Raw genomic sequence first — 26,825 nt, 5'->3', positions numbered from 1 at the left:
TCACTGAATTCCTCCATTACTAGCTTCGTTATTTTGAGTCAGCTGTTCCAGTAAATTTAAGATTACCTCTATTCGTTCTAGCAGAGTTATACTTCTGTTAGCAGTTGCACGCAACAGCGAGGAGTAAACTTGCTTGTTTGTTTTAAGAACAACTTCTTCTTCATTAATGCCCCTGAAAAGAAAACATAATACAAACCATTAATGTGACCACAATATTTTATTCTGCAAATTATCAAAACAATTATTAAATAACCATGGCTCTTCCCTTGTGAAAACACATGGCTGGTGTTTTGATTTGAGTCTCTGATCTCCTTATTCCTCTTTCCTACCATTTCACAGCAGTGCAGTCAGAGCCATTCTTTATACTGCAGGAGGGATATGGTGCTCCAATTTTTATTCAGCTCCAGTCTGGCTACTTTATTAACTCATAATCCCAAATCACATCGTAAACCCTCCACATACAGGTCTCCATGCCAAAACTCTGTACTAGTCTAATCTGATCACGCCAAATGCAAACAGACACCTAAACGCTCGGGAGAGGCAGCCCGTTTGCTCCCGTGCCACTGCCTGCCATTAGCTCTCCCCTCTAAACCGCTACAGGCATCATTTTCCCTGTTGGAGCCTGGAGCCCGTGATCTGGCCTCATTCTCTCAAGTTCCGTATATCTAAGCTACTTCCCTACAGCAGAGCCTCTTCCATGCTCAACACCTCTACACAAAAGAGCTTTTCCTCTTTTGCCAGTCTGCAACTGAAGCTCCCACCAGTTTCCTCCATTTGGCAAATATTGTAAATCACTTATAACACACGTGCCGGTCTTCTGTTTCAGTGCTGTCACACCCCTCCTCTTCACCACCCTGCTCTGCTACATTTAATGTCCAAGACTAATAAGTAAGTGACCCAAACGAGAAAAAAATGCTGCCATAATAAATTAAGCATGTATGTGTGCAAGCAACACATATTTAATTACAAATGCTTCGGGAATTACCAAGAAAAGGTAAAGCAAATTAAATTCATAACACTTGACAGAAATCAGACGGGTTTATTTATTAAACAGAACAGGTAGTCAAAGCCACTGAAATGCAAAGTATTTCCAGGATAAGTTACAAGAATTCCCAGAACGAAGTATTACTTTCAATTACTTCTTTCTTCCGATTTACATAGCCAAGTTCTGCATTTCAGTTTTAGAGAGTAAAACTCTGATTTCATTCAGTTTTATTGCTAGTCTGCAAGTTTCACTATCAAATATTCATTTTACCACATGTTCTCCCGTTCTCTGCCAAAGTGCATCCGAGACCTTGAAATAGCATTTGTGAGCTCCAATTCCTTCCCTTTTCAGCCAATTATTGAAACAGAAGGCAGACGTTATCTTCTCCTTCGAAAAAGTAGAACTGAGGAAACGCATGCAAGACGTACACAAGGTACGAGGAAGGTAGTTTTAAGCTTAGCCTCAATCCAACATTGTTTAAAAAAGTTTAACTTGTTATAGCAACTCCCCCATCTCACAGTATGCAAACTGTGGCACGCTCCCTACACGGAACCTCAGTACAAAACCCCATTCAAGAGAGACAATGATGAGAAAGTAAACAGGGAGGAAAAAAACCCCACAAAACAAAAACACAGAGTTTTTTTGTTTTGCAATACTTACCCATAGTACAAGATAACAAAACTAAAACCGTTTACTCAGTTACTTGGACATCTACTTGGTTAAAGACAAGTTCTACTTTAATCATCTGCATTTCACATATTCAGATTGCCACCTTGTGGAAGCTCTTTTAAAAAAAGAGTGAAAGCACCAAACAATGCACCTAAACCACTGCTAAGAAAGCACACAGGCTTTCTTCTTGTCTCCTGCTTTTTCTATTTACCCACCTTCTACTATCAGCATGCAACTTACTGTACAGAATGAATTCATTTCACAGTTTAATTTCAGCAAAACAGCACTTGCATCAGCAGTACTTCAATCTGAAAAACTATTAACATATCTTCCAACAATAAAAGAATTCTCTAGAACTACAGACTAGAACTAATACTACATTTTCATAAATTAACTCTATATAACATTAGAAACAGCAATAGTATGCTGCTGTAGCTTATGCAAGCAAATGTGTTTGATGCTGAGGGAATAAAAGGTATTTTCTGGATCCCAAAAGCAACTACACACACACATTCAAATCTCACCAACAGAAGCAACAGTGGTGTAAGGAATTACACTGCCACACCTAATCCCAATATCACTTCAAGGTCAACACAAAAAGGAGAAGCCACATTTGTTCTGAATCCCAGCAACACGACAGAAGATTGTTTTTTTCATTACACACTATTAGGTGCTAGAAAATTCTTTAATGCCAGTGAGTATCTTCCCCATATACACCCCCTCCTCCACTTACAGCATTACTGGTATGCCTACATTTACTCTCAAATATTTTGCTTCCTAAACTGTGCTGCCTTTGATATATTTTATCATCAAGATATATCAAAGGATCAGCAGCACACAGTAGTTTCTCCCCCACTAACTTTCAAGTGCTCTGTCACAGCTGAAGACCAATGTCAAAGGTAAGATAAAAGATGCCATATACATGTACCTCATTCCCTGAACAAACAGTTTGATTAAGACGACAATGAGAAGTATGCCAGCAAAATTATGGCAGTACAAGTTAAACTGCTTTGTGTGTGAATTTATACCTATGAAGGACATAAGATTTATATGCTCTAACAGATAAGTCAGATATCACAGAGCATGATAAAGCATCAGTGATTCATAACTGTACCGTGCATTTCAGACAATGATTACAAACTATTATCTTCCTATTTGAATACAGCCATTCAAGTCTGACTTTTTTGTCTTCTCTCAGTCCTGGACCACTTTCAGGAAAGATGAGAGGAAAAAAGGCTGCCTAGACACACTGAGTAAAGAAGTTTCTTGGTCATTCCCTCCATTACACACAAAAACATAGAAACTGTTCAAAATCTAGAAGATCAAGGTGTATCTTGGCTCCTTCTCTACACAGGAGTCACCTCCAGAAAACAGTAAGTATCACACTTCCTTGCATGCCTAAGAGCACATCGTTTGTACAGATTTATGCATGAGAATCACATCTACATATGCTTCCCAAGGTTCAGCTTACCCAATTTTTTTTTTGGTTGAAGTTAACAGTTTAATGGATTGGAGGAGAAGAAATGACATTCTGGACTCAAAAATGCTAAGCAGTTTCAATACTTCTTCTTTGTTAAGGCCAGTAGAGGAGTCGTTAGGTGACATATTCTCAACACTACTTTTATCCTTGCTTATCTACAAGAAGAGAAAGAACAAACAACATTTCACTCGACTTCACCATTAAAACTCGCTTCAGTTAAGGCAGACAACCTCACATGCAGGCTAGCTTACTCTTTACAGCAGGGGTACCAACATCACAATTGCTACGACACCCTGTTATGCACCTTCAGGAGTTAGCTCACATCCACACTGTACACAAGTTATGCCAACCGCTTATGTTGTACATATATATTGGAGTATTCAGATATAAAAATATCAGGAAAATAAAAAGACTTGACTACTCAATCTGTTGCCCAAATTGCCAGCAAGAGATGAACACTTGTCAGCACACATTGCAAGTAATTATTTATTTAGGCATCAAGAACCTATTAAGACTAGCTACAGATAACCTTCCACATTTCAATATCAAATACACTACATAGAGAGAATTCCCATTTATGTTGTACATACATTCTTAAGTTCTTTAAGATGACTTTTAAGGGATAACAGAGTTGAACAGAACATCCATATACAAACATGTTTTAACCCATCTCCGGATGAAAGGTATGGTCTATAGTGATTTTTTTTTTAATCCACTTCCACTTAAAGGCTAGACTTGAACTGCAGTAGGTTCAAACCCTGTCCACACTATTTAAGCAACTAGCTCTACTGAAAAGTAACCAAGCAGTATCTTAATTGCCAAATGACCAGTTTTTGTGTGAATGCAAGAGACACAAGGGAGCAGATCATCAGACCTGCTTTCTCTCAGACTTTCACTTACCTGTTCACTTTCTGCCACAAGCTCCTTTCTGATGAGCTGGAACGCACCCTTGGTTTTCACCATTATATCTAGGGCCCCAAATAAAGTCTTTAATTTCCCAGCACTGCTGTTTTGACCTTAAAAAAACAAAACATAGTAAAATGAATGACACAAATGGCTTGTTATGGATTGCACTTTTTCTTCCATACAAGGATTAAGAGTTCTCACAAGAAAACCATGTACTGCCCTAGTCAACGGAAAACCAGTAAGATAGAAACATCTCTTCCCTCTTGAAGAAAATTCTATCCTGACAAGCAAATTACTCCAGCTCTCATACACAAAGTTATCTAAAAATGAAATGGTAATTTGGAAAGCTGTTGTAGTAAGGCAGAGCTAGACTTACTTGCCATCTGGAATTCTGCAAATGCCACCCTTTCCAGTTGCACGCGAAGGAACTCACAAGGTGCATCCTTCAAGAGTTGGAAGAGTCTTACTGCTTTACTATAATGAAGATCAGCAAGTACTCGGTGTTGTTTCCTCAAATGTTCATCACCAACCTGCACTCAAAGTAGGGTACATAGTAAATCCCAGACAATTTGTATGTTCGTGAGGTAACCATTAGAAAAAAAACTGCTTATGGACTACACAAGCTGTCAACAATCATTGCCTGCACATTTCTAGACTACATCACCAGCCTAACATCTCTGAATCTATTGTAATGTCATACCTAGTGCTAACAAATTCACATCAAGTGGAACTAAGTTATCACAAAGAATAATAATTCAAAACAAAAGAATCAGAAAGCAACCTCCAAGTCTACACTATGGCTTTAATAAATCATATACTAGTGTTCTAGCAGAAGGCCGCCTGCTTAAGTATCAGAAGAGTGGCTTGGATGCAAAACCAAACCAAAGAAAGTATTTGTCATCAAGGGCTTCTGTTATGAGAGCATGGAACCACTTAGCATAGACAGAACCATAAAGCTCAATACACTCCATAAAGGACAGACTGCTCTTAAAAGTAACACTGTATTTCACAATGATTTGCAAATAAACCACCTACATTTCTTTGGTTAAATCATTTAAATAAATATATCCCAACTACAGGTAGAAGGATAAATATTAATCTCCACACACATTGGAGATATTAAGTACAGAACCTATACAGAAAAACAAAACAGTTTGTACTAATACCTGGTTTCTCAAGCAACTGTGGTACATCGAAGCAAGCCTGTGGTGGATGGTTGCAGCCCGATACTGACAGAGAGGCTGTCGTGCAGACACTGTATCAACATCACAGTATTTCAAGGACTTCATCATGGCTTCACTAACTTCCTTCTCTATCTACAAGATAAAACACAAAGACGTAGTGTGATTACTTTGAAACTAGAACACCACTATGTGCAAGTCACATTCTCATTAAGCAAATTCTCCTTAAGCAAAACCTTAAAAATGCAAGTCACTAAACGTTTTATGGTTTGCAAGAACTACTGCACAAAAGTTCTTCAATCTAATAGAGGTTTACAAGTTACTCCAATATCAATTTTGCTCACTGTTTAGTTTTTCAGGAAGATAATAGCTTATTTTACCAAATGCTCTTCATTACCTGTTCCTGAGCCTTTCGAGACAGTGGAGCATAATCCTGCTGTAGAGTTGCCATAGTGAAATAAGTAGTAGACAGCTCCCAGTTCACAGAATCCCAAACAGCTGGATGCACATCTCTCTTACCTAGTGATCTTAATGCCTTCTGATAGTAGTCAATAGCCTACAGATTATAAAATAATACACGTACATGATTACTGCTTTACTCATTCTCAAGGAAGCATTCAAAAATAATCTGTCTGAGCCTTCTTCAGTATTTTCCTTGTACCCATTTTGGTCATAACTAATCCTGACCACACATTTCCACCTCCCTTGTGTGTGGTATTGCAGTCCGTGTTAAACATCAAGAGCTGAATATCACAGCACTTCAATATATCAGAGCAATGGAATCAAACCTCAACAACAATAGTGAAGCCTATACAGTGAGGATTAAGATAACAGGAAAGCAGGAGAGGTATCCCAAGTTATTACATCAAGAATTACAGATATTTACAAATATATTCACAAATATTCTACAGTAAAAGGCATATCAGCGTACAGGCCATTCTAAAAAAATAGTATGATGTTACCTTATTGTAATAAAGAGCCTCTTCTGGGGAAAACTCTCTTTTGAAGTCACCTTCAGCTGCACAGTGCGCTTGAGCACAAATTCGCATCAACCTTCCTGTGTTGCACAGCAGAAGAGCAGCATTGGTTGCATCATCAATTGACTCAAAATTCTGAATTCCTTCTTCAAAGCAAGAGAAACTTTTCTTCCAGAGTTGCTGCTCTGTCATCGATACATTTTTACTCACTAGGATTAAGACACAAGGCTTACCATCTCATTCAAACTCTTGAAAGACACCCAACAAACACTGCCATTATGTTCTTTTTCTTGCAAACGACGTTTTAGAATTTAAGGGTAGTAAATGACTCTGGAGACCCAATTCATGGAAAACACTTTTAAGAAATCCTCAAACATATGAAAACCTTAATACCTAAGGTGCACTATTACACATACTATTACTTTCAAAAGAATTATCATAACATTACACACAAAAAACAGGGGAAGTTAACAGGATAGAACATAGACTACTTTTTTTCTTTTCACAGTAATATTCAGGGTATTACAGTTACTTCTATAAACTTACAGTATGTAACAAGTAAAAAGTGACTTTTACAGACAAATGAAATTCAGTATTTGAGCTTTGACTTCAGCTAAAGCAGTTCTGCAAAAACACGGAAATTACAAAAAATTACAAAATTAAAGGTCCAACCCAAAATCCTTCAAATATTAATTGGACAAAGGTCACAGAAAACAGCCAGTATGTGGGAGACTGGAGCTGTTTACACTGAAGCACCAGCATCTAATTTGTTCTAGTTTAGATAACTCTTACTTGTAAGCAAGACACTGTTGATTTTGCTTTCAAAAACAAAAACCCACCAAACACCTTACCCTACGAAGAAGCTTAGGCAAGCTCCATTTCCTCAAAAAAACCCACCGAAAATAAACCAGAGGCAAAGCTTCCAAGGATTTACTTATCAGAAAACTCAAAGGCTGACTTCACTGAAACTATTTGTATGTTTAAATTAAGCTTATGCTTGTTCACACTGGGCTGAACCAAACACATCAAGAACGCAACATGCCCTCCCTTTCATAACAGAGTTGGTTTTCAGTTTCCATCATGGTTTTTTTGAGGGCATTCTACACAATTTAAAGAATTTCTCCAAAGCTACAGACTCCATTATTCAGTTTAGGCTCAAATCAAGCCACAGTAATCTACTGTAGACAAATATGATCATGAAAGTTGCACAACATTAATTACAGAAAAGTATTTACTATGAAGTTCTTTAAATGGCTGCTTTATAATCAGAAATACTTGAGATTTTTCACACTGTTAGTGAACAAGATCATTGTCGTAGCTCTGTGAAATAGGAAGAAGAAAAAAAAAAGCATACTTGCCCTCTCTCTCAGTCTGCACTGCAGCAGCCTGGTTCATGTAAAACACTCCAATCTCATTCCTGATATTACCCATCCTCTTTAGTACCTGTACATGCTGCTCTGGATTTTGGTTTTTTAGATTACTGAAAAGTAAAATTTCATAAGCTGCTTCATAACATTTACAGCTGACGGAAAGTTGGCATTCCAAGTCTGTAGACAAGTCAGTAGCCCAGGCAAACACTAGAAAAACAAAATGCAAAGTCTGCATGTCAAACAGTATTCACAAACTTGTATCTGCTATGGTCATCATTTCAGGCATTCTCCTCTAGACTAAGTCTGAGGCCCATGTCGGAATGATCCCACAATTTCTACGGATAAGCACAATTTACCCATTACTTAAACAATTACTGTCTTTAGTTATTTTACAGCTTCAGACATGTCATACAATATCTTGACAACCTCCTTACATATGATGGGCATGATAGCCCTTCTCTGAAGAAAACAGAACTGAAGCATAATAAACCCTCCTCCAGAAGTGACATTAGCGCATGGTTTTGAGGAAGCACAATGAAATTACTTATGTCTGTCGTATCACTGAATTATGGCAGTTACATCAGTATCATACCTTGACACCTGGATTCTCTGTGAAGACTATGTAATATTTCCTGATCTTCTTTTGTCTGGTAATTATATTCTTCAAGATATGCTGCTCTGTTGTTTGCATTTTGAGCAAGCATTAATTGGATATCTCCACAAAGGGTTAAACACTGACAAAGAAATACTAATACTTCAGGAAGCATGCTGGCGCAGAGACAACAGTAGGTATCTGTTAGAAAGAAATATCCCAGGGATGAGGGAGAGGGGGAGAAAAGAATTAAATGTCAAAAGGTTTGACACAGACTGACAATGTAATTGGTTTTCATGTTACCTGCCATGCTTATTCTGTGTATGCAGGCAACACACGTTCTTCTAAGAACTAACGTATTTTAAAGTCACAGTTGCTCTACACAGCTGACAGTTTCAAAAGAGCAACTATGTTGTTCAAGATGAGCAGTGAATCTGGTAATTACAAATGCTCATCTCAGATTTGACTAAAGGAAAACTGACTTTCTACAGATTAACTCAAGTGAGATATACCCTGAAAAATTAATTTCCAAAAGATTCAGTTTAAACTTGATTCGCAAGTCTTTAAAACACTGAAAGCTGAAGGTTGCTTTAAGTTATTGATAAACATATTGATGCTTTGTGTTAACATCAAGTGTTCTTGCTTTATAAGCCTTCCCCCACCCTAAGCTCTACAAATATGGAAGCAAAACAGCAGTACTACAGTACTACGCTAATGGCATTTTCCCATTAGTTATTTTCATTATTGTAGTAATATTCTAAACAGCCTGATTTTACTTCCTTCATTTTCTTCAGTAATACCTGAAGATGTATTTCATTTTATCCAACTCAGCTGATGAATAAGTTTGGTATTTCTGAGAGTCAGGAATATTTTTAAATGAAATGGGAACCACCAGGCATTTCCAGGGAAAAAACATCTGCTTGCAGCAGTAGCACTGAGACCCCACAATATTATCTTGGTCTTGGCACCAGGACCAACACCTTCCAACTTCAAGTGCTCTGAAGCTCCAAATCTGCACTTTAAGTTTCCCAACCTGTCAAAATGAGAGCACCTTTCTACCAAACAGAGACTGAAGTTATTCTTACTACGGCGTTCCCTCCTGAATAATGAGCTAGACACTTCGTTTAATAAAACGCATGGTCGTCAGACTTGTCACTGCACACCATTAGGAGAAATCATGCACAAGAGAAGTATTTGATATAGTGAAAGATATATACAGGCAACGGTACAGATGACAAATACATTCTAGCAACTTACCATGGCACTGTAAAGCCAGCTTGATGTATCGTAATGCTCTCCCATACTTCTGCAGAATCATAGCAGCATCAGATAGGACATAATAAGCCTTTGATGATTTCAGAATGAGCTGGAGTTTCATTTTATATTGCCACGATCCAGGAATCATTCCTGACTGACTGGAATGCTTACCCTTCTGAAATGAGCCCACTGTAACACGAACAGAACCTCATCAGTAAAGTCTTATCTTCGTAACATATGCCAGAGGTTGGACATTACATTTTGTCTATATACTGATGAAGTTAATTGCCTTTTTACAGCTCTGCACAAGTAGACTTATGCCAACTTGTCTGCCACTACATTTTTCGTCTGCAAAATGGACCCAGTACTCGGAACTTTTCCACACACTCCACCTGATAGTGGGATGCTCGAATACAGTGAGCACAATGACAATGCAGCTAACCTCTCAGACTTTAAACAGCTTTTGAAATACGGGTGCAGCGGCCCAGACTATTCCGTTAGGTAACAGTAGAAACGAAAGGGAAAGCCACAGGCATGATGTGTCATGTTTTCCACCAAATCCTCAGGATATATGCTCTGTTTCTGTATGAACAGTCTCAAAGTAAGAAAGCTTCCACTTGTGCGTTTAGCCTCCAGCACAGAAGGAACTGGAGAATCTGGTTCTTCTCACAAGGAAAACCAATGCCTTTCTCACACTTGTTTCAAGACATCCTCAGCATAAGATTATGAAGGTTCCTTCTTCAATGCTGCAGTGGTTATGGAACCAGAAAAAACAGACCACTGACTTCAGGCATACCAAAGGACAGAATTTGTCCTGACAATATCTGCACACAGAAGTCAATCTCCTGCTTACGGGTGGACCTACAAGGCCTGACTTACATGACCACTATCTTTAATAAGTTTTAGAAGAACTTCAAGTTTATGTTAGGACAAAGACAAATCCAATACAGTAACACCTCATGCAGTTAAAGACACAAAATGTACATATACTGTATCTACCTACAATTCAGAAGTAGTTATCTTCAAGAATTAGGATTACTTTTTTATATGTATTCTATATGTTTTCTATATGTACATAAACATACACATGTAGCAGAGAAACTACATAATTTGCATCACAGAAAACACACCCCCATACTGGAGAAGCGAGTTTCTCCCTTATGTTTGAACTATTTTTATTTTTCTTTAGGTTGAATTCAATCCTTTACGACCCAAACATGCAGCACCATTCCTACTTCAGGGAAGAACTCCAGCACAGCTCCAGGAATCAAGTAAAGTATTTTTCTCTGATCTGTGCAATATTTATCTCCCACATTCCCCAGGAAACACTTGTTTCTAAACAGAAAGAGTTAACATGTGGACATTCTCCTTGCCAGCTGGCAAGCAGCTGCAATGTGTCATCAGTTCCAAATGGTGAAGGCAGAAGACAAGAGCCTAGCTGCAGGAGAGTTGAAATAAGCACACTGTTCTCGCTGAGCAGACCTAGGTAACATTTCTCAGTAGATCTTGGTAAAAATTAGTCTCACAGTCCATATTAACAGTACTATGCAGAATTTATGCAAGCTCACTACAATGTAACTTTCTGATGGAGGTGTTAAATTCTGTAGTCACATATCTGATAAAAATTAAGAAAGTACGCATACATCTCCAGGTCACTGACATTTAAGAGACAATCATAAGATTGGAAGAGAAACATGAGAACATTTAAATGAGTAACTCGAAACTGAGCTTGCTTATTATTCACAGATTTTCAAAGGGGGAAGGGAGGAAAAAGGAAAGAATAAAGAACTGTAAATATATGCAAAACTTAAATTTCTTCCTGGGTTATGCTTATAGGGCTTCTTGCCCTGCAGAGAACTCTACTACTTTCAGAAGCGTCTTTCCTATACCATTTTACGGCACTCCAAGGAAAAAGAAAATAGAATATAGTCTGAAGCTTCTGGAGTTTGCGTATTTAAGTAAACAAAACATCTTATTTGCTACTGCCTTCCACAATTGCAGAGGTACAAGAAAGAAAACAAAATCCTTGTTAACATTTTATAAGCAATTCATCAGTAAGGAGAAAAACCTGCCGGAAGTAGTAAGTTCTTCCACAAAACTTCCAAGTCACAAAAAAAGAATTAAGTCTGCTTTAAAAACAACCCACACAACTCAGTGCTCCACATACCAAACACCAAAATACTAAACCCTTATAGACGTCATCTGCAAGCCACGTCTAAATAGGGTCCAGTAAAATTATGTGTTTACTAATAAGAGACACTTTGATACGCAAAATATCCCAAATGAACTATTCTTTTCATATTTAAAAAGGAACAGACTGTTCTCCAATTTTTGGTATACTACTTTTGCTTATGCAATAATGTAATTAATGACTTCGACAATCAAAAAAGTAGCAGCAGTTTGTGTTGGCATTCGAAAGGTCTTATTTGCACAACAATACAGCTTACTTTTGTCTAAAAATAACGCCATCTGTTTTTCCAGACACTCGGGACCACCACTGGTGGATTCATCTTCATATTTCAATGGGATCGGTGTGCTGGGGTCAGCTGCAGGAAGGTCACCCTCTTTTTTAACACTGCTGTCAACAGACTTCAAGCCCTGCAAGAAGCAGAAATCATTTAATTCACCCTGAAAGCAATATTTAGCAAATACAGAATACATCAAGAATTGGGTACTGGGTGGAATCTCATTAGGAAGTTAACGGTGAACGTACCTCCAGGACATAGCTGAGCACCAGCCGGCAGCGCTCCTCAGTGCCGTGGCAGACTGGAAATGCACAACTAGGCTTCATTGAGGTGGGCAGCAGGGAAGGAATAAGAAGAGAATAAAGGTTCAACATATGAAATGTCAAAATTACCGGCTAGAAGGCGCAAATGAGAGATAGTATTAAGAAAACCTGTTCATGGAACGTCTGAACTCTACGCTAGAAATTGTCACAGTATTTCTTTTATCTCAGTGGGCGATTCATATACTTGATCATTTACACTTGGTCTCTCTTGGTAATCCCAAAGACAATGCAAAGCGGAGAAGAGATAAGACAACTCTATTCCATAACAGTAATTACAAAAGCATGCGTAGATGGTGTGCAATGCAGACACAAGAAGATAAGCAGATTCAATACTACACAGAAATAATTTCTTCAGCCTATACATCAAAGTTACACTTCTGTCACCTTTGAACAACTCAGTGCCTTGATTTTTTTTGGCAGGGGGGGAGGACATCGTATTTTTGTTTTCTTCTGGGCTACTGTAGAAGGGGGAGAAAAGGGAAATTGAGTGCTTCTGCACCTGTACAAGTTGTATTTTCAGCTGATGGACCTTGAAGTGTTAGAAATTAAAGACAGCAATCAGAGTTACAATTTTTTTTTAGGAAATCTTGTTCTTTGCTACTAAACACAGGTGTTAGAAAAAAGGTTTTTGACCAATAAGAGTAATTTCATAATCATATCCCTATATAGGTAAGACAAGTAAAACATTAGAAAAGTAAAATGCTATAAACAGTTTATTCACTGATCTTCCCAGTTTCTTATCTTCCTCTATTCTGTTTCAGTAATAACGCACAGGAAGTGCGATGAAGGTAGCAGTACTACACTTCTGCTGATTCATTGATGAAGCACATGTATATCAGTGAAGTTTCAGGAATACCATGGTTATGCACCCAGCTGTTCCCTTAGACACAACATATACACATGTGCAGGGGAAAGCTACAGCTCTTTAAAATGACCTATAACCAAATTTTCAGGGAAATCAAATTGCTGTGTTTTGACCAGTTACCTTGGAAAGACAAATCAAAGAGGGAAATCAAAGACTGACTCTGTGGATATGAAGTAGCTGATGCTCCCCAAATAAAACCCACCCAACCTTAATATTGCTCCAGAAAAAAATTAGTAAGATAACCTAGGTATCCACACAAACTTGTGGTCATCTACAGCTGTTACATAGGGCCACAGTTGGTGATATTTTCTCTGCTGCCATGACCGGAATAATTTTTTCTGTAGCAAGCTATGCAGTATCATGCCATAGAGGACATATGCAAGATGGCAGGGGAAAACCTACATTAAACCTGCTATACCGTAAAATTCAAAAGACCTCAAATTTTATGAGCAGTTCATGAAAAGTTTCTCATGCTTCAGTTAACCTGAAGACAAAACTAACAGGTAATGGAATTTCAATTACAAACCTTGCTACATGAACTGAATCTTTTAAGAAAACCCTTAAAAAACACCTACAACTTCACTTACACGTATTCGATGAACAGACTTGTATTTTTCCGGTACTGATAACTCTCCAACAGATTTGATTATAGCAACTGCTTTGTTGTCATCTGGTGGATCAGAACTGTTACTGTAAGAACCATTTTCATCACTGTCTGGCATTTCTTCTTCTTCCTCGCTGTAACTTTCATCAGAATTTCCATTTATAGGGAAGCTTGTACTGTCATCTTTTTTAGGTTCATCCAACTGGAAAAGCTCTGATAACATGTAGTTTGCTGATGCAATAATCTTTTTAAATAAGAGGAAAAAAATTAGCGATTTGTTTTCAAGTTAAATTTTTCTTTTGAGACAAAACATCAGTATAATTTGTCTTAGAATAATGAATAAACATACATGCAAGTAGGTATTTGATACACTGTAAATACAGCCTGTACACATACACACACAATCCATATTACTGTATTTTTGAGCACTGAATTTTATCAATATTTAAGCAGCAAATGGCTGGTCTTATCAACTATCCACATATGTGCACGCAGTTCCTGCGATCAAGCTTGCCCACACTTGGTTTTAACCCCCAGCTTACAAAGTCTTCATCTCCTTTCAAACAAGTGAGAGCAAAGACATAAAAATTGGGAATACAGGCCACCACAGCCCAAGATTTGGTTTTGTGGCTTTTTTCTTAAAAGAGAAAAAAATGAGGGCAGCTCTTGATCATCCTATTTACTTCTTTTGAGTGCAATCCTAACAAACTCCTTGTTTATTTGCATCTTTTGAGCTTTACAGATTCTCTCAAACTGCAGTTATGCTGCACTCCAGAGAAGCTTCTACCTTTCCACTTTTGTTCCAATTCATGCAAGAAAGGTAAAATCTGGCATTAGGAAAAAAAAAAACCCAACAGCAGCTATCTTCTTAGCTGATGGTAAGGAGGTATTTACCCTTTGTCTTTTCTGGACTGCTATTGTATGGAGAAAAAGGAGGAAGTAATGGTAGAGCTAAGCATTCAGGGGTCTGCACTTCATTCCTTCCCGCTTTGTCAGTTTATTCCTCTATGTACTTTAATATTATATACTGCCAGAGTTTCAAAACGTGTTGATGTATGAGGAGATACTGGACAGAAGCATTTAAAAGCTATCCTGTAGCAGCAACAACATTCACAGTACTAAAAGTTCAGAGCATGAAGAAATCAATTTCAACTTCTCAACAACAGAAAAACCACATCAAACCCGAAAACCCAACAATTAAGAGATTCAAATTGAAACTCAAGAGTTCAAACAGGACACCAGGGCAAAAACAGCATATGCCTGTAGAGGTAACTGTAGCTTGCCTTTTATAGTGATAAAGGAAATAAAACTATACAGTAAGTCAGGAGAAAAGCAATGCTCACCAGTGATAGCCTAAAGCAAGCGGCATTCCCCCATGCTTCAGTTTGGTTTTATACAGAAATAAAAAAACTGGAGACAAGGTGTACCTTAAATTACTGACTCTTGTGTAGCTCCAGCATTATGCAAACACTAAGTAATAGCTTTCAGTCTTGAACTTTTGGATTTAGGCACTTTAAGAAGGATCTGACTGCCAAAAGACTTGCATTAGGGCTTCATGCACACAGAGTGATTGTGACAAGGCATAAATTCTGGAACACGTTTTTAGAGTGAAATCTCTTGCTTTCAAGATGCCTTTTTTTCCCCCAACGCTGAGTGAATGTCAAGTGAAAGATTTGCAATTAACTCCCCTGAAATTCACCTTGGAGATATCAACTCCTGCCTTTTACTTCCGGAACATTCTGAATATTCAAAAGTGCCAAAAGTGTCAAGAGTAACTTCTGAAACACTGCAATAGCATAGCCAGGAAAGGGGAATAAAAAAAAATAGAAATCAGTCACATAAAAAAAATTGTGCCCACATTCCTTTTTTCTGCTTCCCAATATCCTCTCCACTTCTGACTGTTCAAAAAAGATATTACATTTAATGTCACTGAGGCCCTCTATTTAGGAGAGCGTGGTTACTTACAGTTCCTGGTTCTAGTACTAAAGGGCACGTTCTAGCTCCAGGTTCTGCTGGAGTGCAGTGAGACCGGGCCAGAATACAGTCCAGCGATTTCACACAAAGCAGAATTGAGATACACATTCTCCACAGTAGCACTGCTAGATCATGTGAGCCATGTTAGGTAACTTCTCATCAGAAGAGCAACCTTTTGGCATTAGTCATTTGTCTGACCTGCCAAACAACTTTTTACACTTTTTGTATACTTTTGGAGGGCTTTTTGCAGATGTGTTAAAAAAAATCCCAGGAATTTAGTTATTCTACCAGGCTGTTTTCTGATCCAGTATACAGCTGCTGAGAAAGCAAAGGCGGCCACCACCGTGCAGGAGAATGAATGCAACTGAGCAGCTCAAACAAGCAGTCTCTCCTACTCTACTAAAAAGTTAGTTATGGAGTTAAAAATCCCATATAGGAAAGGGAAAAAACTGTAGATCACAAGAGGCAAACAAAAGAAGTATCTTATGCAAGCCAAAAAAAAAAAGTTTTCAAGAGCTTCTAGTGGGATTTTGAGAGCTTTCCACAACTTTAGAAGGAATCTACAAAATACTTCTTAGTTAATATATGCCATGTCTCCTCTTGTAATCCATTTTAAATACAATTCCAATTTTTCACACCACATTTTTGGGATCAATTTTCAGTTGGAAACACCTTAAATCTGCACCAGTTACATGTAAATTAAGTTATACTTTGGGTTAGATAACAGTTTTGGCATAGATATTTCTTTTTGAAATTTATGTGTTGCCTATAACATATTTACTAGTTAAGTTACCATGTTAATGTGCCATAGCCTAAATAAAGCAGCTCCTGCCCAATCAATTTCCAAGCCTCCTGAAGTATCCCAATTTACTTTTTTGGTTAAACACACAGATTCTCCATTATATCATTCTGAATCTACAGATTTTTCAATTCAAGACAAGGAAGAGATTGTGAATAGCCTTGGCCAAAACCCCAATGAGAAAGCTGCACACTCCATTATCTTCTGCAACTCAAATGGCAGCTAGCACATCTGCCAGCAGTAATACTTAAGTTTCTTAAGACATACACACCTTCTCTACCTCCCTAAACTTTAATAAACTACTTGTCTTTCATAGCAATTAGATTCCTGTTTTTTTTTCTAAGAACAAACCAGGATCAAGTATTTGGAATAAAGGAAGTCAATACAGCTTCATCTCCTTTTCATTACTTTTCTTACTGCTTCTGAAAGTGCAGAACATCTCAAGGTACTGACAGCTGATACAATGGTCTAATGAACCATTTCTGACTCCCTCACCTCATTGAGTTTGAAAGGAACCTCTGGAGATTGTCTAGCCCAGCCCCCTTACTCAAAGCAGGTTGCTCAGGCTTTGTCCATTCAGGCTTTGAGTATCTCAAAGGATGGAGACTCTATAACTTCTCTGGTTGACCCATTCAAACACTCAGCCACCTTCAGAGTAAAAGCATTTTTTCTTGTATTCACATTTTATAATGTCTGGCTAAGATCTACTTCAGTGTCTGTACAGCTTCCAAACACAAAAAGGGCTCTTTGGGAACAAGAGCAAAAGAGCAAACATAATGAAAAGGCCCTTTTTAGAACAGAACAGAAGACTCGTGCAGCAGTGAGGGTCAGTGAAGGCTACTACTACTAAAAAAAGAAAAAAAAAAGAGAGTCCAGGGTTTCTTTAAACATAAATCAACATCTAGGTTTATAAATTTAAATTCTCTCCCTTGCAGAAGGAGGAGGAAGTACCACACAATATAACCAGGTGTATTATGATGACAGCATTTCTGTTCTGTTTCCACAAAGCTACAAGAATTAACTCTTACTTGAGGATGTCTGCCATCGTCCAGTAACTTAAGACAATTAAGGAGCAATGTTCTGATAGTGCCATAGTGTTTCTTGTTCTGGTTTTTCTTCAGCATCATATTGCAAGCAACTCTAAAAGAAAGTTGAACAGTAAATCCCTGGATCATTTCTTTGTGCTAGAGGAAAGCAAGCTTTAAACAGTAATACTGCAAATGTAGATCTCCCAAACTTTATGATGGGTCTACAAGACTTACTCAGCAAGAGTGTAGTTTACATGGAGAAATGGTGAAAAGGAGAAAGTCTGTTTTGATTTAGTGTAACTAAGGCTTATCAAGCTTATGTGTAAAAGAAGATTCTCATTTCATGCATTTTCATTTCACCATAATTTTTGGTCTATATTAATTCTTGGTGCAGTTGTATTTGTTAAGTATTACAACAAAAATTATAAGAACTCACTTGTATAGAAGAATTGCCACTGGCATTGTAAAAGGGTTTTGGTATTTGTCTTCTGTCTCTTCACAAAGGGTGGTTAGGTCATAGAGCTTTACTATATCACTCCCACTTGCTGAAAGTTAAGACCTTGCATTAATCAACATGACATTAACATAAGTCTTTTTAAATTGATCTAAATATACTCACCCTTAAATAGCCAATAAGTATGTCCTTCTTTGGTGCAATTTGATTTCAGAAAGGATAAGATATTTTGAGCAATATCTTTTATCACTTTGGTAGAAAAATTAGAGTTTTCCAAATTGGGAATATCTTCAGTCTTGATCATTTCATATTTCTGCATGGAATATATGTTAAAAGTCAAGATTAGAAGGGGTTTTTGCCACCTATTTCCCCCAAAATCTATACACCAGTGTCTCTTAGCAACTCCTAAAAGGAACAAAAGGCTACTATTATGATACAGTGTCATGATAAATTGAGTTAATTTCTATGATTTACTTTAAAAGCAAGCACACCTTGATTACACTAGTCAGTAAAAGCATTGAAGAGGACTCACTTCTATGACAAACATGGTAAAGTAAAAGGAGAACAACACATGAAAAAAACCCCCAAATATGCAACATTAACTATTACTTCAGTGAAACCTAGCCAGCTTAGTAAGCCACTATATGCTACCAGGTACAACAGAAACTCAGCTGGTGGTCTACTGTGGAATACTAAATACAAACCAAGGTTTAAAAAGCATGCATCTATCTTGGCAAGTGAACACTACAGATTAAGATGAAAGAAACTCGTGTATTTCTGCTGCTACATTTTTTATTTTTGCCTTCATTCATACTTTGGGGGAAGGAGGAACTTTACATATATGGAGAGGAAAAAAGAGAACACACTTTTGGATGACTGCTGCAAGCCGTGTAGATGTTTCTCATTCTGCAATATAGGATTCTTGTAATCTTTTTGTCAGAACAGTAAGATTAGAAAGAGCTCTGTTACGACTGGAACAATTTCAGAAACTGAAGAACAGATGAACTAGGCATAATGCAAAAAGACAGTCTTACCTGAACAATTCCATTAACATGAAAGCACATCACAAGCTCTGGTACATTGCATATTAAGTTGTCCAACCAATAGTCAATTCCTGTTAGCACATTTATTGGCTTGTTATTATCCCTAAAAACAAACATTTCTAGTGTTATTTAAGTCTTTATTTACTTTAGAAAATATTAGGCATGTTTACTAACAGGATTTAGATTTAAGTCACCTGAGAGTAGATGGATACTAAAACAATTACTTGTGAATTGTTCTATTTTAGAGGCAAACAAGCAATTGTATCAAACAAAATAAATGTACTGATCTCGCCAATGCAATACACTCACTGGTTTTGCATTTTTGCCTATACTTATACTGAAACTTTAACAAGCTTCAGATGTTACACTTACCAAGATTAACAAGTACTTAAGAAGATCTAAAGGAATAGCAGTATTAGCTGCAACTAATTATAGCGCAAGCCTTGTCCCAGACCTTCCAAAATCCCTTGCAAAGCAAAGCACTGTTAATTTCTCGATGTGTCTTAAAAAGATGACAAATACATCAAGTGAGTTTCAAGTTTTTGCTCATTCTTTGCCTACATATAGGCAGGAACAGAAAAAGTGGTTATCAAGTGATCAACATAAAGTATTAATAAACTATTAGTGAACAGCAAGACAGTCAGAACTTGGAGCTATTATAGTCACAAGTTTTTAGTACTTATGAAGTGCCCAACTAGCAGTTACTGGAATTCAGAATCCCAGTATACTGCCCTCATAAAAATAGCAATAGAATGAAATTAAGGACTGGATGCACAGAAGTATTTTAACACTCAGTATTCACATTGAAGTCAGGAAAGGTTGTAAAACACCAGTACTTTCGAAGAAAGATTTAGTAACAGAGCCAGAAAAAGCTGCAGAGCATCTCAAGTCCCAGTGCAGTGGCATAGCTGTGGGGTTGTTTGTTTTCCAGCACTTTACAATGCCATCATCATTTAAGACTAAAGCATTATTCTTTAAAATTAGAGAGTCAACCAAACAAAATGCAGGTAGCTGAAGAGGAAGCAAAGCAACAAGTTAGTCAAGGTTGACACATGTATCTCATTAACTTCAAAACTCACCTGAGACGCAAGCTCACAGCAGGGTATCTCCCACCTCCAAATATAGGCATATTTGATCCTACTAACATGTGGATGTCTTCAAAGGTCCACAAGATATTACGAACAAAGTCATTTTTAAGTCCCTTCATTAAGAGAAAAAATTTGGTTTATAAATCACTATTATAAAACATGTTTTTTATGACATTCTACGGAATTATGAGAAAGCAAGAAGCAAATAAAGAACAGCACATACTGAACTATGCTACGCATTCACATTAGCTTAAAAGACTGAGATCACAGATGCCACAAAAGCTACTTCTACAGGGAGCTTAGTTTTTCTCTCTGTTCCAATTTAGACCAAATTCTAAAATGTTTGATTAAATTGGGAGTTCAGTCTTTGAGCTCAAATTTCACATATAGCATACCTGACTGTTTTCCCCGTCATTGAACAAAGTAGTCAGGTTTTGTTCTTTGGGGGCTGAGGCCACATGCCCCACTATATATGAGGGTTCAAGAGGCACACTTCCCTGTGAAAAGCACAAGGATAAGGAGTGATTCTGCTGCTGAGGCAAAGTTAGGCCATTAAAAAAAAATCTGAACAAAAGCATGTAAGGGAAAAAATCTTTACCTCTAACATCTTTAAATAAATATGTATTAAAGTAGAAAAGAAGCATTCTAGTCACTGACTAGAGGCTTTTTGTATAGCTAGTACCAAAATTTTGTACTTTATACTCAGAGGCTTTGGAAAGAAATCAGAATGTTTCTATAAAAACTCTTTATTACCCCAGGGTCAGCATCAGATTATCAGTCTCCAGAAGTAAAACCCCCATCCCTGATGTCTTATAAATTAAAGAAAAATCACATCGTACTAATGCACAACAGTTTCTCTATGATAAACAGTCTGCTGTATTAAGCAATAGTTCCTCAAGAAGGTGGAAGAGAGAAGTGATCCTTTTTCTAAAAGCTTTCAAGTACTGAAATATTACTCCACTTAAGAATATTACACCACAACAAGTACAGTTACAATTTTATGGGTAATGTAGGTTAGAGCCTTCATAAGTTAGCTGACCAAGTCATTTGGCGTACCAGTTGGTAATACTGTCTACGGATAACTACAGCATCATTATTATATTAATGTAGACTGAATACAACACATCTTTCAACCTCTTAAAAATTTAATCAATTCCTGTATTACATTGCCCAAGAACTACAGGAATTAGCAATTTTCATAAATAAACTTCACCACAGACTGAAACCCTGGATTAGGGATTTACTAATCAGAGTTTGTTGCATAATTACTATAAACATCTCCCCCTTCCTCTTGCATAATCTCATAGCAAGTATTTGTAAGTGTCACTTAACTGTTTTGCAAACATTTTCACAGATCTTCATTTCTCTCTTCACCTCATAAATTCAGGGCCACAACACATTCATTTGAATGGCAGATTTAAAGAGAAAGGCCAAAACCTTAGGCTTCCACACACAGCTTCTGAATATTAGATTTTCCTATTTTTAGGTAAAGTCATTGATGACTACTCCTAGCCAAATGTTTTGTTTCTCAAAAATGCATAGATAAATACATATTTAGTGTTACAGCAAGAGAAAAAAAAATCTGAAATTTAGAGCTCTGATACACTGGCATAAGCTAAACCACACATACTGCCAAGTTCTTCTAATGCCTTAGTTCATTTCTTTCAGCAAAGAGTACTGCAACAATACCTTTGAAAAAACTTTCAATATATATGTCTCTGCAAAAACTAAGGTGCCATTTAAAACATTACATACACTAACCTGGTTAGAGGCACCTGGATCTTCAGATAACGAAGAAGGCATTTCAAAAGGAGCTGGCCAGGATGCCCTTCCTGCTTCATCACTCTCACCTGAAACAGGACCCTCCTGGTGCTGTTTTGAAGCGGAAGGAACAGGCTGAGCAGCTCCATCACCATTAATGCTGACAAAGCAACATTAAAAATTTCAGTCGACAATACGCAAACAGATCCATTTTAGAACTGTTGTATTTGAGGCACTGTTCTCAAAGAATGACTTTGCGTATATGCTAAAAGATTGCTAAATTGAGGTGTTCATTGCTCAAACTCTTCCAAAATTACAGCAGGTGTCAATCTACCTCATATTTTAAGTTGTTCTTCCCTCAAACCCAGAAATATTGAGATATGCAGTTAATCAAGTCATGCTGTTTATTCTTTAGTAATTCAACTTTAAAATATTTTAATTTCTGTTAAAAACATTTACATGTTATTTCCCAAACTCATCCCTCAATTTCTTCTGTATAAGGATAAATCAGTAAATAAGACAGATCATAATGGAATTTTAACATTTACTTCAAGACAAGAAATCAGGCAAAAGTAAGCAGTACAGAATTCAAGATGCATGCAGACATATGGTTACCTGTAATACAAAAATTTAGAAAGTATAGCCTTCTGGTACCAGTGTTCTTTACTCTTCTTTTTCCGTTGCCACTTCTGATCAATCAGCCTTTGATAAAATTCTTTCAGCCACGTCCAGTCCCCTGTCTAGGCAACATCATAAATATGAAATTAATATCGAGAACCATCTTCAAAGTAAAACAACTCCCTTATTAACATATGAATACTCATCCACAACAACAAAAGAAACCCAGAAAATAACCTCACAGCTACAGTCTTGAATTGGTCATTTATTGACAATGTATCTTCCAGAAATGTTATGTTCTTACTGAGAAGTTGACTTCGTTAGAAAGTCAGATGCATAGTAAGAGGTTACATGGTAACAAATACTCATTAATAATAAAATTAATAAAACAGTATAGCAATACTGAAGTAATTACAGGAAAGTGGGACACCAAATTTTAATCCTACAATACCATAAATACAGGACATCAGATGCAGTTCACAGGTAAACCGACTGCTGCAGAATAGAGCACCTTCTGTAATCGCATATGATTCTCAGGAATTTTGATACATACATGCTTTCTGGCTGGCTGCACTATTCTTGAAATAATGCGTTTTGATCATATGACATAATTAACAAAAACCCAATCGTTAACCTGAGATGATCTCATGAAGAGTTCTTGAATATCTAGCTCATCCAACAAAAGCGTCCGCCCAATGCGATGTACTGCCATGCTCACATGTGACTTGCTGTAAGGTATCTTCAAAAGCTTTTTAATATTCTTGAAGGAGAAAAGAGAACAGAGATAATATTCAATATAATTGTACTGCATTGTAAGACAATTCTTAGGAAATTCTAAGCAAAGAATACACTACTACCATTGGAGAGGCAAGGGCAGGGAAATAAAACCTTATAGTGACAGTGATTTTAAGAAGGCCATTCCACAAGAAATTCTATTTGTTGCGGCCAGAGAACATGAATGACAGTGATAAAGAGACCAAGTAGTCAGTATAAAATAAAATCAGTCAGTATACATGGTTTCAACATGATCTCTCTTTGGATCATCACAACCAGGTATCATCACAGGTGACAAAAAAAAAAAAAACAAGTGGATGGTTTGGATTTTAAAAGCTCTATCTTCACCACAGGAATACCAGCACTTTGTCAGATACCCAGAGGAATCTGGACAGATACCCAGAGGAATCTGGACAGAGATCTACATCTGAATAAAAGCCTGCCAAACATCAACACTGAGACAGTAAATGAGTATGCGTGTTTCTTCTTCTGAATAGCCTCATCTGAATTCTACAGATGCTACCAGCACCAAAAAAAGCTGGCAAAAATCAGAGGAAAGAAGGCAGCTGGAGAAGGGGGGCTGTCTCTTCTAGGTAAGAGTAGAAAAAAAACAAAAATCATCTTGAGAGTAATAATTTACATCAAAATAACCAATTTCAAACATACAAAGACAACTACACTGCAAAACTGATATGCTGCATTCACTAAACCACATATTTTAGCTGAAGATCGTTTGTAGAAAACCACAGGAAATATGATTTTATCTCTACATTTCTTATTCAGTGATCACAACTCCCCTAAGTGACAGAACAAAAGTTAGGTGATCTGTTTGTGTTTCACTAGGGGATCTTTACTTTTCCTCAAAGGACACAAAGACAACAGAAGCCATGAAATATCTTAAAATAAGGTTGATACAACATAAGAGTTTGAATGATAGAACTTAAAAAGTTATACACACCTCTGAATCAGACACAACATCTACATCATTTCCAACTGAGTCAATGAAGTCATACGCCATCCCAAAGCTATTCAGAAAAAATCACAAGTTAAGACAAATGCAGTGTGACATTAAATAGAGACCTGTTTTGTTTAAGCTTATTAAATCTTTGAAAGTTTTTTCTTCATTAAGAAGTGCCTAGCTAAACATTACCAGGTGTAATGAGGTCTGAAGTTAATTAACACAATCATTTCATTTTTACATTCTACATGTTTTTCAAAGATACCTTTGGAAGTGCTTAGATCCAATTTCAAGATATTCTAAAAGGTAGTTTAAGTCTTGTTGAAATCAAGAAAAGAAACACTTTTAAATAGGTCTGACTTAAGACAGCTATGGGAAATTAGAGAAATTGAGATTTTAATTTTTTTTTAAACACTAAAAGCAAGAACAGTTTTTCAAGGTGTTTCTCTTTAAGGCATTAAGCACAGTAAATACTTACATTTTAGCAGCTGTCATTTCACTCAACCTCTTTCTTATGTTTTCCAAAACTGGCCTACATGTTGTAACAGACACATCCTTCTGTCTTCACCCACCCTCATTAAGGCCTCTCTAAATTACAAGCTATTTAAGTCAGAATATTTCAATGGACAGATAATTCTTTAAAATTAAACCAGATATTACTCTAACCCAAATAAATACATGATGCGCAAGTGTCCGAAGTTATACTTTCACTATTAGCTTTTTAATTCTGACACTAGAAACAGAGAGATTAAACTGCCGGCCTCAATCTAACAAACAAATATGCTATCTAAAATAAACAGGAGAAATTTATAAAGCCCTGAGAAACATGTTACCCTGCTGGAAAAAAATGTACATCTCCTAAAACAGATTATGAGGATTTGAACAGAGACCCTCCACAAACTGTTAATTTTCACTAACTAGTTGAGTTAATGTGAATTTGCTCGTTCAGCACAGGAGTTAAGCCTCCTATAAACACTCTGAACTCAACTCATCCAACTATTTAACAAACATCCATATTTGAAAGGTAATTCTGCTTTTTGGTTTTGTCCCTTATTTCACCTTCTGTGTTCACTCTTGACATGACTTGGAAAGTTCTTTTGCCACTAGTTAGCCAGGTCCAGTCTCTAAAGATCCGGAAGAGCTACAAATTGGCTCTGTAACTTTCAAGAGGAACCACATTTGTTCCATTTTCACCTGTTATCAAAAGCAGAATGGCTGGCTGAACAAGTTGAGTTTGATTTTGGCCAACTGACAACAGCCAACCAGGGAAGAACATGAAGTCAGTTTGACTGTCTCAGGCAAGGTGTCAACATGCACTTAAAAAAAAAAAAAATCAACAGCATTACCAGCATCACTAGTCATTTACAAAAGAGACAAGTTTACAGCACACAGGCAAGAACTAAGGATGAAAAAGCAGAGGGAGAATGGTTAAGAAAAAGCAACAGCTAGCTGCTATACCCTGAACTACATAGGGTCCAAGTTCACTATTAGAATTATTCTTCAAGGCCTGGAAAAAATAGATCCTGCTGTTACTTACCTTGAAAATGGTTTACTTTTTTTGTTGTTGCCAAGAATAGTTGTACCTGCTGGACCCAGCTTAGCGCTTTCACGTAACCAATTGGCAGGTGGAAGTTTCAAGTCTGTTTTCTCCTGAAGACGAGCAAACGCTGCTTGTGGTGGCGCAGATGAGTATTTCACCACAGCACTGCTTTTCACTTCGTTGCCTCCAAGAAACAACACCGACCCCTAGTTTTTGAAGAGAAATGAGCCTTTTATTTATAAAATAATAGCAACTAAAATTATCAGACTTGCTCTACGATACGCTACTTTTAATAGTTAAGTGACCAAAGCCCAGTGCTGCAGTCACTTACAACTTTCTCCTGCATATGCTCAGGAGTATTTCGGTTACCCCGATTCCAACACTTGCGTCAGGCGTACGCTCCCCTTCATCAGTTTATAAGGCTAAAGTGCTATTAAGAGCAGCTCCCTACGGAACATGAAATCACTCAGAAAGGCTGAAACTAAAATGTAATTCCCACTAACACCGCAAAAGTTTGAGGAAGTAGGTGTTCACTAGCAAACAGCAACGTTACAGCTAAACACGCTTCTGCAAAATATGCAGCCGTCACACTTGCGTTAAGAGCTTTGAACCGATATACGTTAAGGGAAAAACAGATCCACAGGATACTACTTATGTAAACACAATGCAGCACACTGCACTTAAGCATAACAACAGAAATACTGCTTGCAATTACAGCTTAATCATAATTAGTACGTTCCCTACTGTACTCCAGCCGTGACAACAGCACTCCCTCACTCGCCAAACTGGAAGGCGGGCGGGCGCACGCCTATGAGGCGGCTTAAAACATCACTGTGGGCTGTGTTTACAGCCCCGCGCCTGCCGCAGCGAAACCGGCCGCGCCCGGCCCGCCGCCGGAACTGCCCTCCCGCGCCTCAGCGTGCCCGGCCCCGCTGCACCGGCCGCCCCACGCGGGGCAGAGGTGCCCCTCAGCCGCCGGACCCCCTTCTCGCTGGAGGGCACTGCGGGCAGAGCCGCCTGTCCCCCGTCCTCACCCCACCGCCGTTACCTGCTTAGGCTCCTCCGCGTCTCCCCTCAGAGGGGCGGCGGCCCCCACACCGCAGAGCTCCGCCAT

The 26,825-nt window shown here is 37.7% G+C and overlaps 1 protein-coding gene across 1 annotated transcript; it reads right to left on the bottom strand.

Moving 5' to 3' along the window:
- EDRF1 (erythroid differentiation regulatory factor 1) lies at positions 1-26,825 on the bottom strand (the record flags this gene model as incomplete). The annotated part of the gene is made up of 25 exons (XM_082002540.1): positions 1-172; positions 3,126-3,289; positions 4,035-4,150; positions 4,417-4,570; positions 5,207-5,356; positions 5,619-5,777; positions 6,184-6,407; positions 7,557-7,775; positions 8,161-8,361; positions 9,418-9,606; positions 11,865-12,015; positions 12,131-12,202; positions 13,658-13,918; positions 17,476-17,587; positions 17,912-18,020; positions 18,095-18,242; positions 18,964-19,075; positions 20,052-20,173; positions 20,456-20,557; positions 21,822-21,981; positions 22,437-22,561; positions 23,074-23,199; positions 24,172-24,238; positions 25,709-25,917; positions 26,760-26,825. The coding sequence occupies 25 exons, from the start codon at positions 26,823-26,825 to the stop codon at positions 1-3; spliced, it is 3,690 nt and encodes a 1,229-aa protein (XP_081858666.1).

Source organism: Phaethon aethereus, assembly GCF_964289735.1.
Source record: "Phaethon aethereus genome assembly, chromosome: 7".
NCBI classification, from domain to species: domain Eukaryota; kingdom Metazoa; phylum Chordata; class Aves; order Phaethontiformes; family Phaethontidae; genus Phaethon; species Phaethon aethereus.
This window is presented reverse-complemented; position numbering and strand designations above follow the sequence as displayed.